At 52.5% G+C, this 19302-nt stretch overlaps 2 protein-coding genes and 1 non-coding gene across 10 annotated transcripts in view; 1 reads left to right on the top strand and 2 right to left on the bottom strand.

Annotated features, from left to right (window-relative positions):
• TMEM143 (transmembrane protein 143) overlaps positions 1–19302 on the top strand; it is a 28123-nt gene that overhangs the window by 6320 nt on the left and 2501 nt on the right. Inside the window, exons 4-8 of one of the 5 annotated variants that reach the window (XM_015100630.3) lie at positions 2608–2802; positions 4325–4452; positions 5392–5671; positions 10665–10854; positions 11487–12579. In XM_015100630.3, the coding sequence (XP_014956116.3) occupies positions 2608–2802; positions 4325–4452; positions 5392–5671; positions 10665–10854; positions 11487–11743 (1050 nt within the window). In that variant the 3' untranslated portion in view covers positions 11744–12579. Of the gene's footprint in view, positions 1–2607; positions 2803–4324; positions 4453–5391; positions 5672–10664; positions 10855–11483; positions 12580–19302 lie in introns of those variants that run through there. The other 4 variants (XM_027978557.2, XM_042232268.1, XM_015100631.3 and 1 more) reach the window with 4 other exon arrangements.
• Positions 1060–1132, bottom strand: TRNAG-CCC (transfer RNA glycine (anticodon CCC)). Its single transcript has one exon. It is a non-coding gene; the product is annotated as a tRNA-Gly (tRNA).
• On the bottom strand, positions 14276–18783 carry EMP3 (epithelial membrane protein 3). 4 transcript variants are annotated; one of them, XM_042232269.1, is made up of 5 exons: positions 18638–18783; positions 17209–17301; positions 16890–16992; positions 15682–15822; positions 14276–14561 (listed from the first exon to the last, which is right to left on the bottom strand). In XM_042232269.1, exons 2-5 carry the CDS (start codon positions 17284–17286, stop codon positions 14392–14394), a joined length of 492 nt encoding a protein of 163 aa, XP_042088203.1. In that variant the 5' UTR covers positions 17287–17301; positions 18638–18783; the 3' UTR covers positions 14276–14391. The 4 variants fall into 4 exon arrangements, with proteins under 4 accessions (XP_042088203.1, XP_012046005.1, XP_004015396.1 ...); XM_012190615.4 differs by having other exon boundaries at positions 18652–18783; XM_004015347.4 differs by lacking the exon at positions 18638–18783 and adding an exon at positions 18333–18388 and having other exon boundaries at positions 17209–17375.

The following is a 19302-nucleotide window of genomic DNA, read 5'->3' as shown; positions in this document are numbered from 1 at the left end:
GGGTGAGGGAGAGCAGGTTTGGGGAGGAGTTTCAGGACCCGCTTTGGGACACAGCGAGCTTGAGAGTGGTCTTGAGAGGAGGGAGGCGAGGGCATTTGGAAGGGCCCTGGAGATGGCTGTCGGACTCATCCAGGCAGGAGAAGGCCATGGTGGTGTGGACTGGGCAGGGCTGGTGGGGAGGAGAGAGCCTGGCGGAGTGGCTCTCTGTTTTGGAGGTGGAATCATCGTGATTAATATATCATGTGAGGAAAGGGAACAGCAGGGGTCACCCGCCACATCCAGGTTTCTGGCTGGAAGCCATGGGCGGATGCGAAGTTCCCAGAAGAGAATCTGGTTTGCAGTGGACGTTAGATGAATGCACTTCTCTCTCCTCCAGCTCTGAGATTCCCTCACTCTCAAAGTGCAGCTCAGCCCCGGGAAAGTCATTTCTCAAGGTCATTCCGTGAATTTGAGAGCATGGCCCATGGGACTGGCTCTGTCAGCCTGGCTGGAAGGACTTGGACACTGGCCTTAGTTCTGGGCCCCAGTCCTGTTCTGGGCCAGCACAGGCTGGCCCTCGGAGTTAGTTCACATGAGGACTTGCTGGGCTTGATTCTCTACTACATCATCAGACACCTGGCTCCGTTGTCTCGGAGACCCTGGACTTTCCGTCTCCAAACCTTTGCCCAGGCCATTCCTCCCACTTGGAATGCCCCCTCCCTTCCTTCCACTAACAAAAGGTTTCCCTGACCTTGATGTGTTGTTCCTTAAGGCTGCCTCTCCTGAGAGACACACAGAGGGTGGAGTTTAGGGGCTGGTTTTATGGAGGGGTGCTTCCCTCTGGGGATGGTTGGATAGTCTGGGGCACATTATATGTCACCCAGAAACTCCATCTCTCTGTGAACAAATAGGCAAGCCACCTGGAAGCTCGTTCTTTAAAAAAAAATTTTTTTTACATATTTATTTATTTGGTTGTGCTGGGTCTTAGTTGCAGCATGCAGGATCTTCCATCTTTGTTGTAACACTCAGGGTCTTTAGTCGTGACATGCAAACTCTTAGCTGTGGCATGTGGGAATCTAGTTCCCCAACCAGGGATCAAACCTGGGCCGCCTGCATTGGGAGCACAGAGTCCTAACCACTAGACCACCAGGGAAGTCCCTAGCTTTTTTTTTGATTCATTCAGTCAACAATTTTGGGCGGCACTGATGGGTGCATAAGATGAGATGGACAAGGCATTACCCAGTTCTGTGGGGACACTGAAGGTCATAGAAAGAGTTTGGATTTTATTCCAAATGTTGTGAGAAGCCGCTGGAGGGATAGCGTCTGTTTATAATCTCAATAAGCTCCTCATGACAGCCACGTGGGGACTGGTTTGGACATGGTGGGAGAGTGGAAACCCGATGCACCTGTTTAGGTGTGAGGCGATGGTGGCTGGGACGAGAAGGCAGCCGTGGGGATGGAAAGGAAGATAGAGTCCAGAACGATTCGGAGAGTCTGCTGAATTTGCTAAAGATCAGATATTGGGGTGATGATAAGAAAGGAATCAAAGATGCCTCCAGGGTTCCTGATCAGAGCACCTGAATGGATCACAGAGCCATTTCCTGAAAGGAGAAGACTGAGGTGGGGAGGAGGAAGAAATGGAGCGTTTTCCTTAGATCGTGTTAGATCTGAGACGCCATTAGACATCCAGTTGGAGATGCCAAAGACATAATTGCCTGTGAGAATCTGATGCTCAGGGAAGAGGCCAGGGAAGGTTGGGGGGAACAACTTTTGGAGGGGGCATCCAGGATGGTTATTTTGCTGGAAGATGGGGATAGGAGGATGTGATCTTGTGGGCTTGGCATATTGGATTTGAGGCAACCGTGACATCCCAAAGAAATGTCAGGTAGAGAGTTTATATTAGTTCCTATAAAGACTTAGCTGTTGTAACAAGCAGACCCCACAAGGCAATGGCTTAAAGGAGGTGGAGGATTCTTCCTCTCCATTTAACAGCCTTGTGGCAAGTGGGCCCCGGGGGTAAGACGAGCAGTTCTGTCCCTCATGAGATGATGCCAGGACCCAGGTTCCTTCCATGTTGTTGCTCTGCCATCCCCTCAGGGCCCCGTCTTCATCTGTGTGGGCTCAGAACTCGGTTGTAGGCAGGAGAGCGTTCTAAGCTGTTAAGAACAAGGGAAGAGTGGAAGGTGCAGGAGGGGCAAGAAGTATCTGTTACTTCTGCTCATATTCTGTGGATGAATTCTGGCCACACCTAGCCTCAAAGGAGGCTGGGAATGGAGTCTGTCTGGGCAGCCCCACAGCCGCCGCCTTCTTTACTACTGTGGGGGAAGGGGAAGTACTACTCTGCTACTACTAAACATCCCCACAAACTGAAAATGGATATTAGGTCTAGAACTGAGAGGAGAGGTCCAATTTGGAGATGTGAGTTGGGTAGTTATCTACATGGAGATGGTGTTTAAGGCCATGGGGATGGTGAGGCAATTTATAGTGAGCTTGAGGGGAGAGACAGGAAGAGGGCCCCAAATCCAGCCTTGGGGTAACCCATTATTTAAAATATGGGGCCAGGAACATCCTTACAATCCCTTACGTTCTGACCTAGTCCATTTTTCTTCTCTCTGACTCTCTCCTCAGGCCTTGTATGACCCCATCAACCCTGACAGGGAGACTCTTGACCAGCCTTCACTTACAGACCCTCAGCGTCTGTCCAATGAGAAGGAAGTGCTTCAGGCCCTGGAGCCCCTGCTGGCCCAGGCCAACTTCTCCCCACTCACGGAGGACACCCTGGCCTACGCTCTGGTGGTCCATCACCCTCAGGATGAGGTCCAGGTGCTTGTCTTCCAGCTAACAACCCGCACTCTCAGGAGACCTTGGGCAGGGGTGGAGCCTTTGGGAAGCAGAGGCTGCTGGGAACTGTAGTCCTAAACACTAGCCCATGTGGCACCTTTGGTGAAATAGAAAAAGGTGCTTCTTCTCAGGTAACTTCACTGCCACCTGTTGGAAAAGCATCATAAGATACAGGTCTTCTTAGGACTAGAGACTCTATCACCATCTGCCTGCAGACTATTAAGAGAGCTGTCCTTTGGTGTGGAGGGCAGGGATTGGCTCCAGTGCCTTTGAGGATATGGAAATCCTCAGATGCTGAAGTCTCTTATATGGAATGGCATAGTATTTGCATATAACTTATACATATCCTCCTGCATACTTTAAGTCATCTCTGATTATTTGTAATACCTAATACAGTGTAAATGCTGTGTAAAAGAGTTGGTGATACACAGAAGATTCGTTTTGCTTTCTGGAATTAAAATTTTTTTCAGTCCTATAGTTGGTTGAATCAACAGATGTGAAACCTGCAGTTATGGAGGGCTGACTATAATAAATAATACAAAATACTCACCATTAAAGTCAACAAAATACGGGAATTCCTTGGCGGTTCAGTGGTGAGGACTCAGCACTTTCACTGCTGGGGCCTGGGTTCAATCTCTGGTCGGGAAACTAAGATCCTGTAAGCCGCATAGCACAGCCAAAAGAAAAAGTCAACAGAATACTAATAATCACAATACTAAATACTGTAGTATTATAATCAAAATACTAAAATGACCACATTTTGGTGATTTTTAAGATGTGCTTTTTTCTAAAGTCAGACTTTACCGTCTCTGAAATTGGATTGTGACTTAGAAGCAGTAGTGTGGCATGGTTTTAAAAGTGAAAGTGAAATGTCATTCAGTTGTGTCCGACTCTTTGCGACCCCATGGACAGTCCATGGAATTCTCCAGGCCACAGTACTGGAGTGGGTACCCTTTTCTTTCTCCAGGGGATCTTCCCAACTCAGGGATTGAACCCAGGTCTCCCTCAGTACAGGCGGATTCTTTACCAGCTGAACCACCAGGGAAGCCTAAGAATGCTAGAGTGGGTAGCCTATCCCTTCTCTAGCAGATCTTCCCAACCCAGGAATTGAACTGGGGTCTCCTGCATTGCAGGCAGATTCTTTACCAACTGAGCTATCAGGGAAGCCCCTGTTGCATAGTTTAATTGACAATATATTTTCCCTTTTAGTTGCTTCATAAAATGATTGAGTACCTTAAAATCAGTGGCATTATAGATGCTAGGAAATATGGTCATAAAGATGACTATGATGTGGATGGTGCAATCTTGGATGGTGTGTCCTTGTGCAGTGTACAACATGAACAACCATACATGGCTGTCTGCCTGCACACTGGATGATGATGAGTCTGGGCAGTGGATGGGGAGGCAGAGGATCACTGAGGGTAAGGCATGTAATTCTAGTATCCTGCATTCACACCGTGGCTTATGCTCAGCTGCTTTGCTTCCTTCTCCCTCCCTTTGGCAGGTGACAATAAATTTGGACCAGTATATCTACATGCATTTCTGGGCCTTGGGCCAGCGAGTTGGGAAGATGCCCCGTAAGTCCAGCGTGGGCTCCAAGCGTTTCTTCTTCAAATCGCCCCCTGCAGAGAGGTGAGGCGGCCCCTGTTCCCCAGCTGCAGCAAGAGGGAGCAAGGTTAGAGTCGAGAGGGGACCGACAGGTCAGTGTCTGGATTTGGGTGTCTGGGACCTGGGTGGGAAGTCAAGAAAGGACAAAGGGTCAATGAAATACTGCCTCTTCTTCCCAAGGAGAAATAAGAACTGCAATTCTTAGGGGAAGAGAAGGGCTAGGGACATTTCTCTCCATTTTCCAAATGAGGAAAACTGAGGCTCAGAGAGGGAAGGCCACATTCTGAAAAAGTGGTACCACCAGGTTTCTGAAGAACATTATGTTTTTAACACATAGTTAAATACAGATATTGTTAGGGGAGCCATAGCATCTCACAGTTGGCCAGAGGGCCTGTCAATCACCCAGTCTGTCTGGAAATCAGACTATCAAATATGGTTATGAATTCAAAGACAAAAACCAAAGACAAAAAGCCTCTCATATCCCTTAAACCAGTAATTCCACTTCCAGGAATCTATTCCAAGGAGATATTTATACTTGCAGACTGTCTGTTTAATTATTTTAATTATCTGTCTCTCATGCTGGACTATAAGCTCCACAAAGGCAGTGACTGACTCATTTTGTTGTCTCTCCAGAACTAAATAGCACTGCTTGGCACCTAGCAGATACCCTGAAATATATATAGAATTTGGGTTTGAACGTTAACTAAAGAATTTTTATTCAGCTCTCAGTTATCAAGTCCATAAAACCAGAAGCAACCTATGTGTCCAATAATAGGGGACTGCATCATGTTAGTGATCCCCTCTAGTTGGACACTTAGCTTCCATCTGACTTTCCTACCACCATTTTTAAGTAGCTTTTAAACTGATGGTGTGACTTCAGAGCCAGAGAGAATGTCCTAGGGTTGGAGGGGGACTCCTGGGGGCTGTTCTGACTGTCCTCGCCCCTCCATCTCTGGCCATCAGGAGATACTTTAAGCGGGTGATACTAGCAGCCCGAACGAAGAATGGGCACTTAGTGCTGAAGAGCTTCAAGGATACGCCATTGGAGGGCCTGGAGCAGCTGCTGCCCGAGCTGAAGGTGCGCACGTCCACCCTGCAGCGTGCCGTCCTCAACATCACACTGGTTGTCTCGGGTGTAGCGTTCTTTGTCAACGTGGGCATGGTGGTGCTCTCTGATCTCAAGATGGCCACCTCCCTGTTGCTGCTGCTCTTCGCTGCTTTCATGGGCCTGCGGGCCGCCAAGGTACGTGACCCCCCCCACCAAGCCTGCCCTTTGATGGTCAGCTAGAAGGTCAGGCCACCCTGTCAGTTTGTTTCTCTTTTTTTGTGGATTATTCCTGCTTTGGGTTGGGCTTTCTTTCCCTTCCTTATTCACTCAACACAACCTTGGGAGGGTTTCTCAGTCTCCCTGAGCCTCAGTTTTCTCATCTGGAAAATGGGCTTAATAAATAGCTAGACCCTCCTAGGAGGGCTGTTGTGAGGAAGAGATGAGTGACTCTGTAATGAGCGCTGGGTGCAGGGCTGGCCCACGGCTAGTGTGACACAAGCGTTCACAGCCACTCACTGGGCACTTGGTGATGTGAAAGGTGTGTTTTAGAACAAGACTGCCTGGGTTTGAATCTAGTTCTACCGTCTTCTAGCTGTGTGGCCTATTCTTTTAGCTTTGGGGTGTGTGTGTGTGTGTGTGTGTGTGTGTGTGTGTGAGTGAGAGATCCATGGCACGTGGGATCTCCATTCCCCAAGCAAGGATTGAACCCATGCTCCCTGCAGTGGAAGTGCGGAGTCTTAACCGCTGGAGTGCCAGGGAAGTCCTAAGCTATGTAACCTTGAACAAGCTGCTTAAACCTCTCTGTGCATCTCAAAGGCAGAGATGACAGTGGGTTGTTGTGGTGATTAAATGCATTAATACACTGAACATGGAAAACAGAGTCTGGCCCATAGTCCAGAAGGTGTTATATGAGAGTTCACCATCACCTTGATTTTTATTATTACTGATTGGGCTCTTGTCCCCCGAGTCTGGGCTTGCCCACCCCCAAACTCTGGGACCAGGGCCTGTGTTTTGAACAAGCGCCTTTCCTGATTCTGCTACATGTGAGTGCAGGGCTGCCTCATCCAGTTGTGCAGGTTGTTCATCATCCAAGGATTCATGGCCGAAGGGACAGATAAGGGCTGGAATCCAACTTGTGGTTTGCTTGCTGAACCTCGAGCTCTGCCTTGAGGTGGCTGCCTTTTTCTGATTCTCCCCGGGGTTGGCACCGGCCCCAAGAGTGCGAACTGGCGCGAGTTGTCCATTGTACCTGATCATTCACTTGCTGGTTCATTGATTTTCAAGCTGTTTTCAGCCATCCCAATGGGCTCTTAGGAAGCCTGGTAATAAATCCCACAGATAATAACCAGGCTGCGCTGGCTGAGCAGGGAGCATTTCCTGCCGAGGACCAGGGGTCGGGTGTCATTTGAGGGAAGCTCTGAAAGGTGGGGATTGTGCCTGCTGGAGAAGGGGCACGGTGAGCATAGCCTGGGGAATCTCACAGGGATGGAATCTGGCCTGCAGGAAGGAGAAGCAAGGCCCCAGAGGGGTGGCGAGGGCCTTGAATGCCAAGGCAGGGGCTCTGGGCTTCGTCCTCAGGGCAGAGGGGAGCCACGGAAGGGCTGTAAGCAGAGAGGGAATGTGGCAACCACAGACAGGGGCGGAGGGGCAGGGGGAAGAGGGTGTTGAGCTGCTCTGGGGAGGACATGCACATTTTCAGCTTAGGGAGGACCATGGTCCCACCTTGCAGTGGCCCTCGGGGATGGAGAACTCTTGAGTCTCTTGGGCTCTGACCCTCAGTTTAAAGCCCAGTTCACCTGTTCATTTACTGATCCCTTTTAGACATTTTTCCATGCCCCAGGCTGAACCTCCTTAAGTTCATTCTGTATTTATTTGGCTTGTTGGATCTCTGTTCTCCAACCCACGGACTGAACCCAGGCCATGGCACCAAAGGCGCCAAATCCTAATTTCTAGACTACCAGGGACTCCCTCTGTGCCTTAAATGCAGGCCTCCCTGGCCTCTGTCCAGGTGCCCACAGAGCATCCATCTTCCCTTGAAACCCCCTTCTCCTCCCCAGCTCCGTATCTCCCCTTCTGATCAGACACCTGGGAGGCTGATTTTACAGCAGGATACACGGCCCTCTTCCTACCTCTCGCCCAGAGAGCTCATCCATTTCCATGGTTTCCACAAGCCGCTCCCCCGCACCTCCTAGATCCAGGAGCTCCGCACTCAAGTCTGGAACAGCCAGGTGGAGGACAGTGTCTCTCCCGCCTGCTTCTCCTCCTGGTTCTCCTCCTGTTCTCCATCCTGCCCCCATGGCACTCTGCTCCCCAGGCTCTCTGTGCCCATCTCCTGTCCTCTGTCTTGGCTCCAGCTCAGATCCTCTTCCTAGCCTTCCCCCACCCAGTGATCCCCTCCAGCCCGTCCCCGATGGCCACTGGGCTGCCCTGCTCCTCCCTTGCTCACAACCTGGCATCAGAGGTGGGGCTTCCTCGGCCTCATCTGACACAATTCTCAGTTTCAGCTCCGCCAAAATATACTTGTAGCTCCTCCCGCTGCTACTTCTCTCCCCTTCTCTCCCTTTGCATGTGCTGTTCCTTCTGAAACATACTCTCCCCTGGAGGAGGCCACCGCGGCCCACTCCAGTATTCTTGCCTGGAGAATCCCTATGGACAAAGGAGCCTGGTGGGTACAGTTCATGGGGTCACAAAGAGTCAGAGACGACTGAAGCGACTTAGCATGCATGCATGCATCCTTTTGCTAGGCTGACCAACCCCTCCGCACCGTCATCTCAGAGGCTCCAGAAAGCCCTCCCAGACTTCCTGGGCTGAAGGGGCTCCTGACATGTCCTGGTTCCCTGGGGAGGCCTGCGGGGCAGCCTGAGAAGGGTTGGTGAGCTGGCAGCCCAGAGATGCCTCAGGGCTGCTCCTGCCCTGGGGGGAGAGGCGTGGGGCCCATGGACAGACAGCCACATGCCTGACTGAGGCAGCAGTGGGCCCTGTAGGGACCCAGGGATGCAGCTGCTTGTCTGTGAAAAGTGATGTCTATCCTGCACCTTGACGATAAGACAGTGAGTGTTTTTCAAGAAAAGACTGGAAGCCACTTGGCCTGTCCCAAGGCCCAGAAGCCCACGAGAGCAGGGTGCGCTCAGGGCAACTGTCAGGGTAGACTGGGCTCATTTAATATGGGCTGCATTCATGGGAGAGGAGCAGGATATTGAGTGGGAGAAATCCCTGGGGCCAGGCCACAGAGTTTGGAGTCTCTGAGGGCATTAGGGAGCTATGTGAGAGTGTGGGCAGGGGAGGGGCAGGCTCAACTCTGGGGCTTTGCAGAGAAGGGAGTAGGGGAGACAGACCCGGGAGGAGGCTGGGTGATGCATTAGGTGGGTTGGATGGGAGGGGACAGGGCAGAGAGAGTCAAGGCAGGAGGATGGGGCCAGAGAGTGACAGGCTGGCAAGGAGGGGGCAGGATGGTGCCAGGGGTCTGATCTGTGATGGTGTAGATGGTGGGGCCACCCCAGATACGGACCCCAGGGGAGGAGGAAGGAGGGACTGAGGAGTTGGGTGAGGAGAGACACTGCTCAGTGTGGGCCTTGGCAAGTGTCAGAGGGACATTTAGCTTGCCAGTGGTGAGCCCTCTCCAGGGAGAGGTCTGGCCTCACGTGTCTGCCTCGGAATGGCATGACCTGCTCACTTAACCTGCAAGAATTCCACTCCATAAGCCTGGCAGAAACAGGCACACAACCCAATGTATTTTTCATAACAGTTGTGAATGCATCCAATTCCTGCATCTTGCGTCCAACCAAAGAAATTGGCGATTCGGTCCAATGCAGGGACATAAACTGACTGCGCTGGCCTTGTCAGAAGAGAGTGCAGTTCACACAGAGCGTGTCATTGGTACCGTGCAGGCCATTTCAGTGATTTTCCAGGGCTGTGTTCATTTCAGAGGCATTTCACCGTAGGTCTCCACGTAGGGTGGGCAACACTCTTTGGGCAGAAGATACTTCAGTAACTAATCTTTAAGTACTTGTGACCGGCCAGCTTCTGTGCCATGTTTTATTAATTTCTGGTGCCCCTTCTGTCATTTGCCTTGGCTCACAGAGAGGGCTACCCGAAGACTTAGGTCTTGGCCACAGCCTCACAGCTGGAGGGGCAGAGATAGGACTGGCATCCAGGCCTGCAGGCCGCAGGACCCAGCAGCCCCGAACTCACTTGGTGGATGAAAGGATGAATTTGGGTGGATGAATCTGAGTTCGAGTCCCAGAGGGCACTGGTGGGCTCTCATCTCCCTCTTCAGGGACAACAGGAATGAGGAAAGGGGTCCAGGCAGGAGGGATGGAGGGTGGGGAAGGGGTAGCCAGTAGACAGTTGGGCCCCAGACTCGCCTCTCCCTCCCTTCTTTCCGGAAAGTGGCTCATCAAGTATTTGTCGTCCATTAACACTTCTCTTCCAGCTTCCCTGGTGGCTCAGCAGTAAAGAATCCACCTGCCAATGCAGGGGACTTGGGTTCAATCCCTGGGTTGGGAAGGTCCCCTGGAGAAGGAAATGGCAACCCACTCCAGTATTCTTGCCTGGGAAATCCCACGGACAGAGGAGCCTGGCAGGGGGTCACAAAGAGTAGGACAGGACTTAGCAACTAAACAGCAACACTGCTCTTTACAATATTTAAGACCTTTCAAAAAATTATTTCAAACAAATGCACAGATGGAATAGTATGATAAGCTCCTCTGTTGTCAGCACCCAGCGTCAACAATTAGTAAAATCAGGTTTCACCTAAAGACACTCCCTCCCCTGCCCACCACCATTGGATTATTTTGAAGCAAATTCTACACATCATCTGGAAATGCTTCAGTGTGTGTCTAGATGATAAGGACTTCAAAAAAAAATTGTAATGAAAAGTGCCCAGGCTAAAACTCTTGTCTGTGAATCCTCGAACACATCCACTGTGACATGGCTCAGATAAGCAAACCCGGGCAGCGGCCTCCGAGGCACCGGGGCGAGAGCGTGTGTGTTAAGCGTAAAAATACCTGAGCCGGAGAGGGACGCCCCGGGAGCCTTTGGGAAGGGCCATACCTGCCTGAATGACCTACGGGTGTGCGTATGGGTGGGGTTGTATATGGGTGCGTGTGTGATTGGGTGGGGTGTGTGTATGGGCGGGGCGTGGAGTCCCAGCAGGCCCCGCCCCTCCCGGATTTTGTCCTGCGTGCAGATGTTCGGACATCGGCGCAGCGCGCAGGCGCTGGAGCTGGCACACATGCTCTACTACCGCAGCACGTCCAACAACGCAGAGCTGCTCAGCGCCCTGGTCCTGCGCGCACAGGACGAGCACACCAAAGAGGCGCTGCTTGCGCACAGCTTCCTGGCCCGGCGGCCCGGGGGGGCAAAGGGCCCGCCGGAAGGTAGGCCCGCAGGGGCCAGGAGGCCCCACCCCTTTGCAGCCCCTCTCTTGCTAGGTCCCGCCCGGTCTCTTGCAGCTCTTTTCCCCATAGGCCCCGCCCCTTCCTAACTGCTGGGCGCAGATGTGGCCCCACCTGGAACAAACTCCACCCTGCTACTACGGAGTCGAGAGTCCCCTTAGTCCCAGATGGCCTTGCCCCAGTGAGACTCCATCCCCACGATGCCCGCCGCCCAAACCCGGCTCGCGCTGGTGAACCGGATTCAACAGTCGGGACCCCTGACCCAGTTTCCGTCTCGGTGGGCCTGCTCCTGGGATGACCTCAGCCTCAACCGCGATAGGAGTCTTGGATCAGACTCCTGTCGTGGTATTCTCCCGGCTCCCCGTCCGCTGCTTCCTATATGCCAACCCATATACTCCCTTACTAGAGAGCCCAGATGGCTCCTCCCTGAACAAGAGTCCCTGGCTGGTCCCCAGATGAGAGCCCCAACGTTGAGCCTCCTAGGTTCTGTCCCACTCCGCTAGGCTTCTTCCAAACCCAGACCCCTCTTATTCCTTGGCCTGCACCCTCCCCGCTGCCCACTCTTAGTCCTTCGGGTTGGTCTGACCTCACAACACCTGCCTCTCCCCCAGCAGAGACCTCCCAGTGGCTCCAGTCAGAGGTGGAGAACTGGCTTCTAGCCCAGTCAGGCTGTGACGTGGCCTTCAACGGAAAGAGGGCCCTGGCCCACCTGCAAGCCCTGGCCCCCACCGTCGGGATGTACCCGCCCCCGGGCCTCCCCAAACTAGACCTGTTGGCTACTATCTCTTCCCCCAGGTCCGCACCTAGCGAAGACAGCTCCTTAGGGAAACCTCTCCGCGCAGCCCAACCCAGTAACCTGGTTGGGAACTAAGCGCCGCCTCCTCCTTGACAAGCTGTCAATCATGGCTAAGATGCTTCGCCACTCCCCAACTTCCAATTACTCGCTACCACTTCCTTTATGCTGTTTTCTTAAAACCGCCCACTGAGGCAGCCCTCCGTTGCCAGGGGCCCCTCTTCCGATGAACAGCCAATCAAAGCTTTTTGGCTTTGCTTCTGGTCCATCTCTTACTCCCTCCTTCATCATAAACTTCTAAACATAGTTTGGCTGAGGAGGGAGGGCCAGCCAATCACAGCCGTGCAACGCTACACACCACCAGGCCCAGTTGTTAAATTGTGCCCTCCGGAGGCCATATATCACTGTCTGTTTAGCCCGTACCGGGCAAAATGCCCATCATGTTCACCGAGGCGGAGCTCCAGCCGGCAGCCAATGAGAACCTTTTAGTCTGCTCCTCTGGCAAACTGCCAGTGAGACAGCTGCCGGGCACTACCAACCTTGGGCAGCCAGTTGTCCCTGCAGAGAAGCAACCAATCAGAATTTCTGAAAGAGACCTGTTCTTTCTATCAATTGCCGCTACTTATAAGGCAGGCCATTTGGTCAACTGCCTATCAGCTTGTCCAGGCTGAAGGGGTCGGGAGCTTTGTGCCCGGTAGAAAGCTGTGGGCCAGGAGGAACCAGAAACCAAGGCTCACTTCCACTCAGGCCCCAACAACAAAACTCAGGTGCCTTCGCTGCCCAGGCCCCTCACCCTTTCTACAGAAACTACCTCTGCCTGGATCTTGCCTCCACCAGTGCCCTGTGCAATATTTATTGGTCTATCAATTTCTCCCCTGTCCTTTCTCCCAAAGGAATAAATCATGTTTCATAAATCTGGATGAGTCAGAGAGCTGCAGGGGTTGAAAAGAAGGAAGGTTTCGGAATCCTGGAAAGAAGACACTCTGGGTCTTGGGAGAATGCATTTGGGTGGGTCCCCAGCTTCCCTAGGGCTTCCTTTATGACTCAGCTGGTAGAGAATCCGCCTGCAGTGTGGAAGACCTGGGTTTGATCCCTGGGTTGGGAAGATCCCCTGGAGAAGGGAAAGGCTACCCACTCCAGTATTCTAGCCTGGAGAATTTCATGGGCTGTACAATGGGGGTCGCAAAGAGTCAGACACGCCTGAATGACTTTCACTTTTCCAGCTTCCCTGGTGACTCAGACCATAAAGAATCTGCCTGCAATGCAGGAGACCTGGGTTTGATCCCTGGGTCGGGAAGATCTCCTGGAGAAAGGGAATGGCTACCCACCCCAGTATTCTTGCCTGGAGAATTCCATGGGCAGAGGAGCCTGGCGGGTTACAGTCCATGGGGTCACAGAGTTGTAACGTATACGACTGAGCTATGAGCATGCACACACTGGCAAAGAAAGCTGTAGTTCTGGAGAGAGACTGGGGTGGTTGCTGAAATAGGCTGCGTCACAGAAGAGGATCTTAGGGAGGACCTGACTCCCTAAAACACTGGGTCTTCTGAAACCCGAGATAGAGCAGATTGTTCACTGCACAAAGACACACGGCCTAGGGGTGGGTTGGTCTAAAACCCGGCCTCTCCCCTTCTCACAAGTGTCCTGATGTGAGGTTGAGCCTGGAGAAGGGGAGGGAGGAGGCATCTCATCTGGTTTGTACTAAGGTGTCATGTGGACTAGAGGCAACATTTGCAGAGGATGGGGGAGAAGAGGGGCTGGGTTTCAAGAGGGAAATGGAAAAGTATCTTCCCAGAGGAAGTGTCCTAGGGAGAAAAAAAAGACCACTGTTACCAATGAGGGTTCTTGGCCGCCTTAATCAATTGAAATTGATAAAGAGGCCAGACAAGGAGTTCAGGCAAGGCTTTATTGGGGCTCCTGCTATAGCGGGAAGGGAGGGAGAACAACTTCCCTTAAGGAGAGGCGAGCTGGTCCCTTCTATGGGGTGAGGGTTATGGGTGTTTCCAGGGGTGGGGTGGAGGGGCGCTTAGGTGGTTTGCCCACCCCCTTGCTGGCGTATGTGTGTAGTGCCCTGCTTTTGTTCCTGGCTCTTCGTTGGGAAGTGGCAGTTGGGCTTTTTGGTCTTTTTGTATCTTATTGTCCAGAATTTGCCCCAAATGCGCATGCACGCAGTTATTTTTAGTTCCTCATAGCTTCTTTACATTTTGTAACTGGAGGAGACCGATTGGCCAGGTGCAGGCATTGCTGCACTGCAGTAAAGGGTCTCAGCTCTCAGTAACCTAGAACAAGACACACATCCTGCTTGGTTGAGAGAGACCCCTTGGCCAAGGAGGGACGGCTGGAAACCCAGACGCCTGGTTCTTATCTAGAAGTACTTGAATATCTAGGCTGGGAAGAATCCTGAGTCTTGCACATGGAGGGCTGGGGTCCTCCGGTCTGTGGAAGGGGAAGGGCCGCCAGGACCGCGGGCTCCTGTGTCCCAGATTAGAAGGGGATGAGTTCGATGTTCTGAAGGCTGAACTGCTGGTGATGGGGGCTGTCCCAATTCAGGAACGATCAGGCGTGAGCACCCAGGTCCCGGGAGGAGGAAGGAAGGAGTCAAAGGCAGACTCGGCGGTTAAACAGTTTTATTTTCTGTTTCAAATAGAAAAGGAGGCGGGGTGGGGTTTTGGGGGTGAGATGGAGGGGCCGGGAGTCGGCTGGGGAACCAAGGGGAGGCGCCACCCTCACTCCCGCTTCCGTAAGTGGATGTAGATGATGCCGCTGGCCAGGGCGAGGGGGAACGCCACCCAGGCCAGGGCGAAGCAGTAACCAAAGCTGCCACCCGACGGGCGGGCCGCCAGGATCTCTTCGGCATGAATGGCGTAGATCAGCGCCCCGGTAAACACCGCCACGCCTGAGGGGAGACGGGAACCACACGTCACCCTGGACTCGCATAACGGGACCGCATTTCCCAACAACCCACGGGGCAAAGAAACCGCCTGAGGGCGAGTGCATCACTGCCTACTGGGAGTTGTAGTTCACTCCTCTAGCGCCGCGCCTTGGAGGCTGCTGCAGACTGGACTTGGGCAATTTAGTGGATCTTTTTGGGCCTCCGTTACTCATCCATTACATGGGACGATAATACCTACTCATCCATCCATCCATTCAAGGAATATTTTTGAGTGACTTTACACAAGCCAAGCACACAGGTAGTAAATCAGTAGAACAAGAGGAAACCTAGAAACGTAATGCTCCCCCAAATGATAACTATGATTAACTTTTGCTCTTTGCACCTGAAGTCATAAAAAATGAAAAGTACGTAAAAGTCCCTGAAGTGTCTGATACAAGGTCGGTCCACACAAAAAAAGCAACTGGTTGACATTATAAGACCACTACTATTATGATTTAGAGTTCTCTCCTGGTGTTATTTGGAGAAAGCAATGGCACCCCACTCCAGTACTCTTGCCTGGAAAAATCCCATGGATGGAGGAGCCTGGTAGGCTAAAGTCCATGCGGTCGCTAAGAGTCGGACACGACTGAGCGACTTCACTTTCACGCATTGGAGAAAGAAGTGGCAACCCACTCCAGTGTTCTTGCCTGGAGAATCCCAGGGACGGGGGAGCCTGGGCTGCCGTCTATGGGGTCGCACAGAGTCAGCCATGACTGAAGTGACTTAGCAGCAGCCGTAGCAGCCTGGTGTTATTAATTAGCTACCTATCCCTGCTAGCCTCCCTCTGTTCCTGGGATCTAGATTATCCGTCCACAACCCCTTCCCCAGCCCTGGCTCCTTGAAGCTCTAAGTGCCAGTTGCCCCATGACTCAGAGACCCACACCACAAACCACCACTGAGACACTGAAAACTACAAGTTCCTTAAGTCCCTGGGGCAGAGAGGTAGCCAAAGGCAGAACCTCAGGTGGTCTTTGTGTTGTTGAGAATTGTTTTCTTTCACTAGGTGTCCATTCTTCCCCCCACCCTCCCCCCATCCTCACAGGCCTCCTCCCTTCCTTTCAGTTCCCTGGGGAACCGTGCTCACTGGTGCAAAGCTGGCAGAAGCCAGTGGCATAGAATAGCCCTCCTCGCCGCATGGTGTAGAGCTGGAACATGAACAGGATGAAGGACAGACAGCAGAGGATGAGCGAAAGCACCATGAGGACTTGTACTGCCTTCAGCCAGCCTGCAATAAGGAGATAGAGGAGGAAGTTACAGCAGGTCCAGGGTTCCAGCTCCGCCTGCTTGCTCGTCATTGCTCCCACCAACCGTTCTTTCATTTAGAGTCGTTCAACCTCATATACTCAGTAGTTATCACTTATATCAACTTTGATCCCTGTAACTTTCCTAAATCCCCTTAGGAATTCTAGAAGCCATTTGCAGATTCTTTAGGATTTTGTATATAAACATGCTCACTGGGAATTGAGACAGTTTTACTTCTTCGTTTCCCATGTTTTATACCTTTTATTTCTTTTTCCTGCCTTATTGCATTGGCTACCTCCAGTATGACATGGTATCGAATTGTAAGAGCAGAAATTCTTCCTTTGCTCTTACAGAAAAAGCATTTAATCTTCCACCTTCTTTGACTTAGAAATTTTAGCGGATGCAGCTCTGCCCCTTTAGAACTCAGATGCATCTGACCCCATTTATTTTGAACCTTGCAAGGATTCAGTCTCACCTCTTTAGAATCTCAACGTGGTCCACCCCACTGGAACTTGAATAGCATGGGCCCAGCCATCCATTCAGAACACCTGTCTTGCCTCTTTAGGACTTTGGGAACATGATCTTGTCTTCTCAGAATCTTGGAAGCTTTCCCCCCATTCCTTAAACCTATAGCATGTGGCCTCTACTCCTAAATCATCGGGAGTTGGGTTTTTAACCTCAGCAGGCAAATAATCTGCCTGCAGTGCAGGAGACCTGGGTTCAATCCCTGGGTTGGGAAGATCCCCTGGAGAAGGGAAAGGCTACCCACTCCAGTATTATGGCCTGGAGAATTCCACGGACTATATAGTCCATGGGGTTGCAAAGAGTCAGACACGACTGAGCGACTTTCACTTCACTCTAGAACACGGGCATACTTCCCCCTACCGTTCAGAAAGGTGGGTCATCATACGTCAGCCTCAGTCACTCAGCATGGGGACCCATAACCCGCCCACTCAAACCTTGGGGGGTTCCCAATCCTTGGTCCCAGGAGGAGACTTGGGGTTATCCCTCCCTTCTGCAGACCCATCTCCAGTGCCCCTCAGGCCTCACCATTCTCACTGACGATACTGCAGTCCCATGTTTTGTTGTTACTGTTCCATTCGCAGTCATTCCAGAGATTCAGGGACTCCTTGCCGGGGAGAGTCCACCAGGACTGGGATGGGTAGAGGAACAAGGGCAAAGTCAGGGAGGTTAGGCAGGGTTGGGGAAAGGGCAAGGTGCCATGGGAAAGCATGGATTTAATAGGAAAGTGTAGGTTGGGGGCTCATCAGGGGAAAGGGTAGGGTGAAGGCAGAGCTCATGACGGAGTGCTAGGGCGAAGGGGCAGGGCCAGAGGGACAGGAGGCCCCTGTCCTCCAAGTTGGCTTACCTTGTCCAAAGTGGCCACGAAAAGCAGAATGAGAATGAGGATGTGGAGGGCAGAGACCACCAGCAGGAGGAGTGACATGGCTGTGTTGGAAGCCTGGGGTGGGATGTAGGGAGATGACGGTCACTTCAAGAGGTTGTTGGCACAGGGGCAGGTGAGATGCCTGAATCCTGGTGAGGAAAGGGGCTGAGTCCAGACTCCCAAGTCTAATGGAAATGGGGGCTAGGAGCCCCAAACTTCTGGTCTGAGGGAGGAGGAGGCTGGGAGCTAGATGCCTGGTTGTGAAGGAGGAGGGAGCTGGTGGCCCGGACTCATGAATTTCCCAGGGCCTGGAGGGGGCCAGTGATAGACTTGGGTCCAGGAATGAGTAGGACTAGCAATCTGGCTCCCATCTCTGCAGAGCCCTGTCCCTGGGGACATATGGGCAAGGATGTGAAAAATTCCTATTGCTGCCTGTTCAGATATATCAGAAGCTGGGGGCTGCCCCCAGAGATGGACAATCTTGACTCACCCCACTCCTCTCTTGGGGTGGAGGGAGGAAGGGGGACCCGGTGAGTCATCTGGTCGGTGACTCATCTCACCCTCCTGCCGCATGCCTCCAAGCACCAGGGAAACCCCAGCCCCTGTCTATGCCCACGAGGTCCCCACCCCACCCTGCCCTGCCGCCAGACTAGTGTCCACTGGACACATTGTAGGGAAAATGGACAAGATCCATGCTGGGGGTGGGAGAGGGCCTGAAAAGAAGGAGCCAGCCCTCATGACCCTTCAGTGTCCAGAAAGGGCGGCAGGGGAGTGGTGGCGGGTGGGGGCTGGAGTGTCTCCAGACTTCGGTTGTTCTCATGAGAAGCCCTGACCTCAGGGTCTTCCGGGGGGAGTGGACAGCCATAGAGTAAAACCGCAGGAAGTTTTTGGGTGGTGGGGGTTCTGCTGGGAACCCTAAAATCTGTCGGGCCCCACCTCTTTCCAAGCCTCCACCCCAAGTGCCAAGAGTTCACTTCTTAAATTACAAGGATTTCCAAGCTTCACCCAATCTGGCAAGGGGGTGAGGGTGGGGGTCTCCTTTCCAAACTGCTGCACACCCAAGTAAAGAAAGAAATCACAGGCTGAATAACGGATTGAAAACTTACCGAGAGCGGCAGAAGTCAGATTTGAGTCCGGTCCCTTGATCGGGCCTCCGTGCCCCGCCCTTCTCTTCCCTCCTTCCACCCTCTCCAGGCCCCCGCCTCTCACCGCCTTTCTCCCTCCCTCCCTTTCTGGCTCTCTCTCTCTTTCTTCCCTCCAATTCCGGAACCCTTTCTTTCCCTCTCTCTCTCTTTCTTGCCTTCTGCCTCTTGTCTCTCTCTCCTGTCCTCACCGTCTGTACCTCGATTCTCCTCCCTCTCTCCTCATTCTCCTGGTTTCTCTTTCTCTGGCCTTCTCAATATATACTGACCCTTTTATACCCACCGCGCCCAGCTGAGGTCGGCAGCCAGAGGGAGGGACCAGTCACTCGCGTTCCTCCTTTTCTGGGCCCCCACCCACTGCCCCAACAGGCATCTTCTGGGGCTCCCCGTCCTGCGGTGGAGATGACACGTCCTTGGAGGAAAGGAAACAGAGCTGGGGCCCTTAGGTGGGGCAGGCATATCGGGTGGGAGGATCTGATTCTCAGGCCTCTGCTCCTGGACTTGTCCCGGGAATCGACATCTGCTTTCCCTGATGGGGCTTAGGACTGGATCCTCAGGGGGATGGGTGTCTGGGCGGGGAGACCAGATTCCTGCCAAGGGGAGTGGGCTGAGGACTTGTGGGGTTGGCACCCTGGTGGGAATTGGGATGGGAAATGGGGAAGTGTGGAACTCCGGAAGGGGGCAGGAGGTGGAAGTTAAGAACCCAGGGCTACCGTTTCCTGCCTAGGGGACCTTGACCAATTATTCCAACTCTCTGAACCTCAGTTTCCTAATCGAGAGTTGGGCACAGTACTACTTATACTGCTGACTATATACTAACGGCAACGATAACAATTCTGATACTTACTCTAAACAAACAAGGCGATACCACTGCACTAACACCCCTAACACATTTTTTCTTTTCCTCATCAAACATTTATTGAACATCTATTAT

The sequence above is a fragment of the Ovis aries genome, chromosome 14 (assembly GCF_016772045.2).
Source record: "Ovis aries strain OAR_USU_Benz2616 breed Rambouillet chromosome 14, ARS-UI_Ramb_v3.0, whole genome shotgun sequence".
Classification (NCBI taxonomy): Eukaryota; Metazoa; Chordata; class Mammalia; order Artiodactyla; family Bovidae; genus Ovis; species Ovis aries.
Note: the sequence above shows the minus strand (reverse complement) of the source record. Positions and strands in the feature narration are given on the sequence as shown.

Excerpts from the sequence above, each read along its gene's own strand:
- EMP3 (XM_042232269.1), bottom strand. The coding sequence starts at position 17,286 with ATGTCACTCCTCCTGCTGGTGGTCTCTGCCCTCCACATCCTCATTCTC. Across the intron at positions 16,993-17,208 it reads TCGTGGCCACTTTGGACAAG|TCCTGGTGGACTCTCCCCGG; the intron begins GTAAGCCAACTT and ends TACCCATCCCAG. Across the intron at positions 14,562-15,681 it reads CTTCTGCCAGCTTTGCACCA|GCGTGGCGGTGTTTACCGGG; the intron begins GTGAGCACGGTT and ends GTCTCCCCTCAG.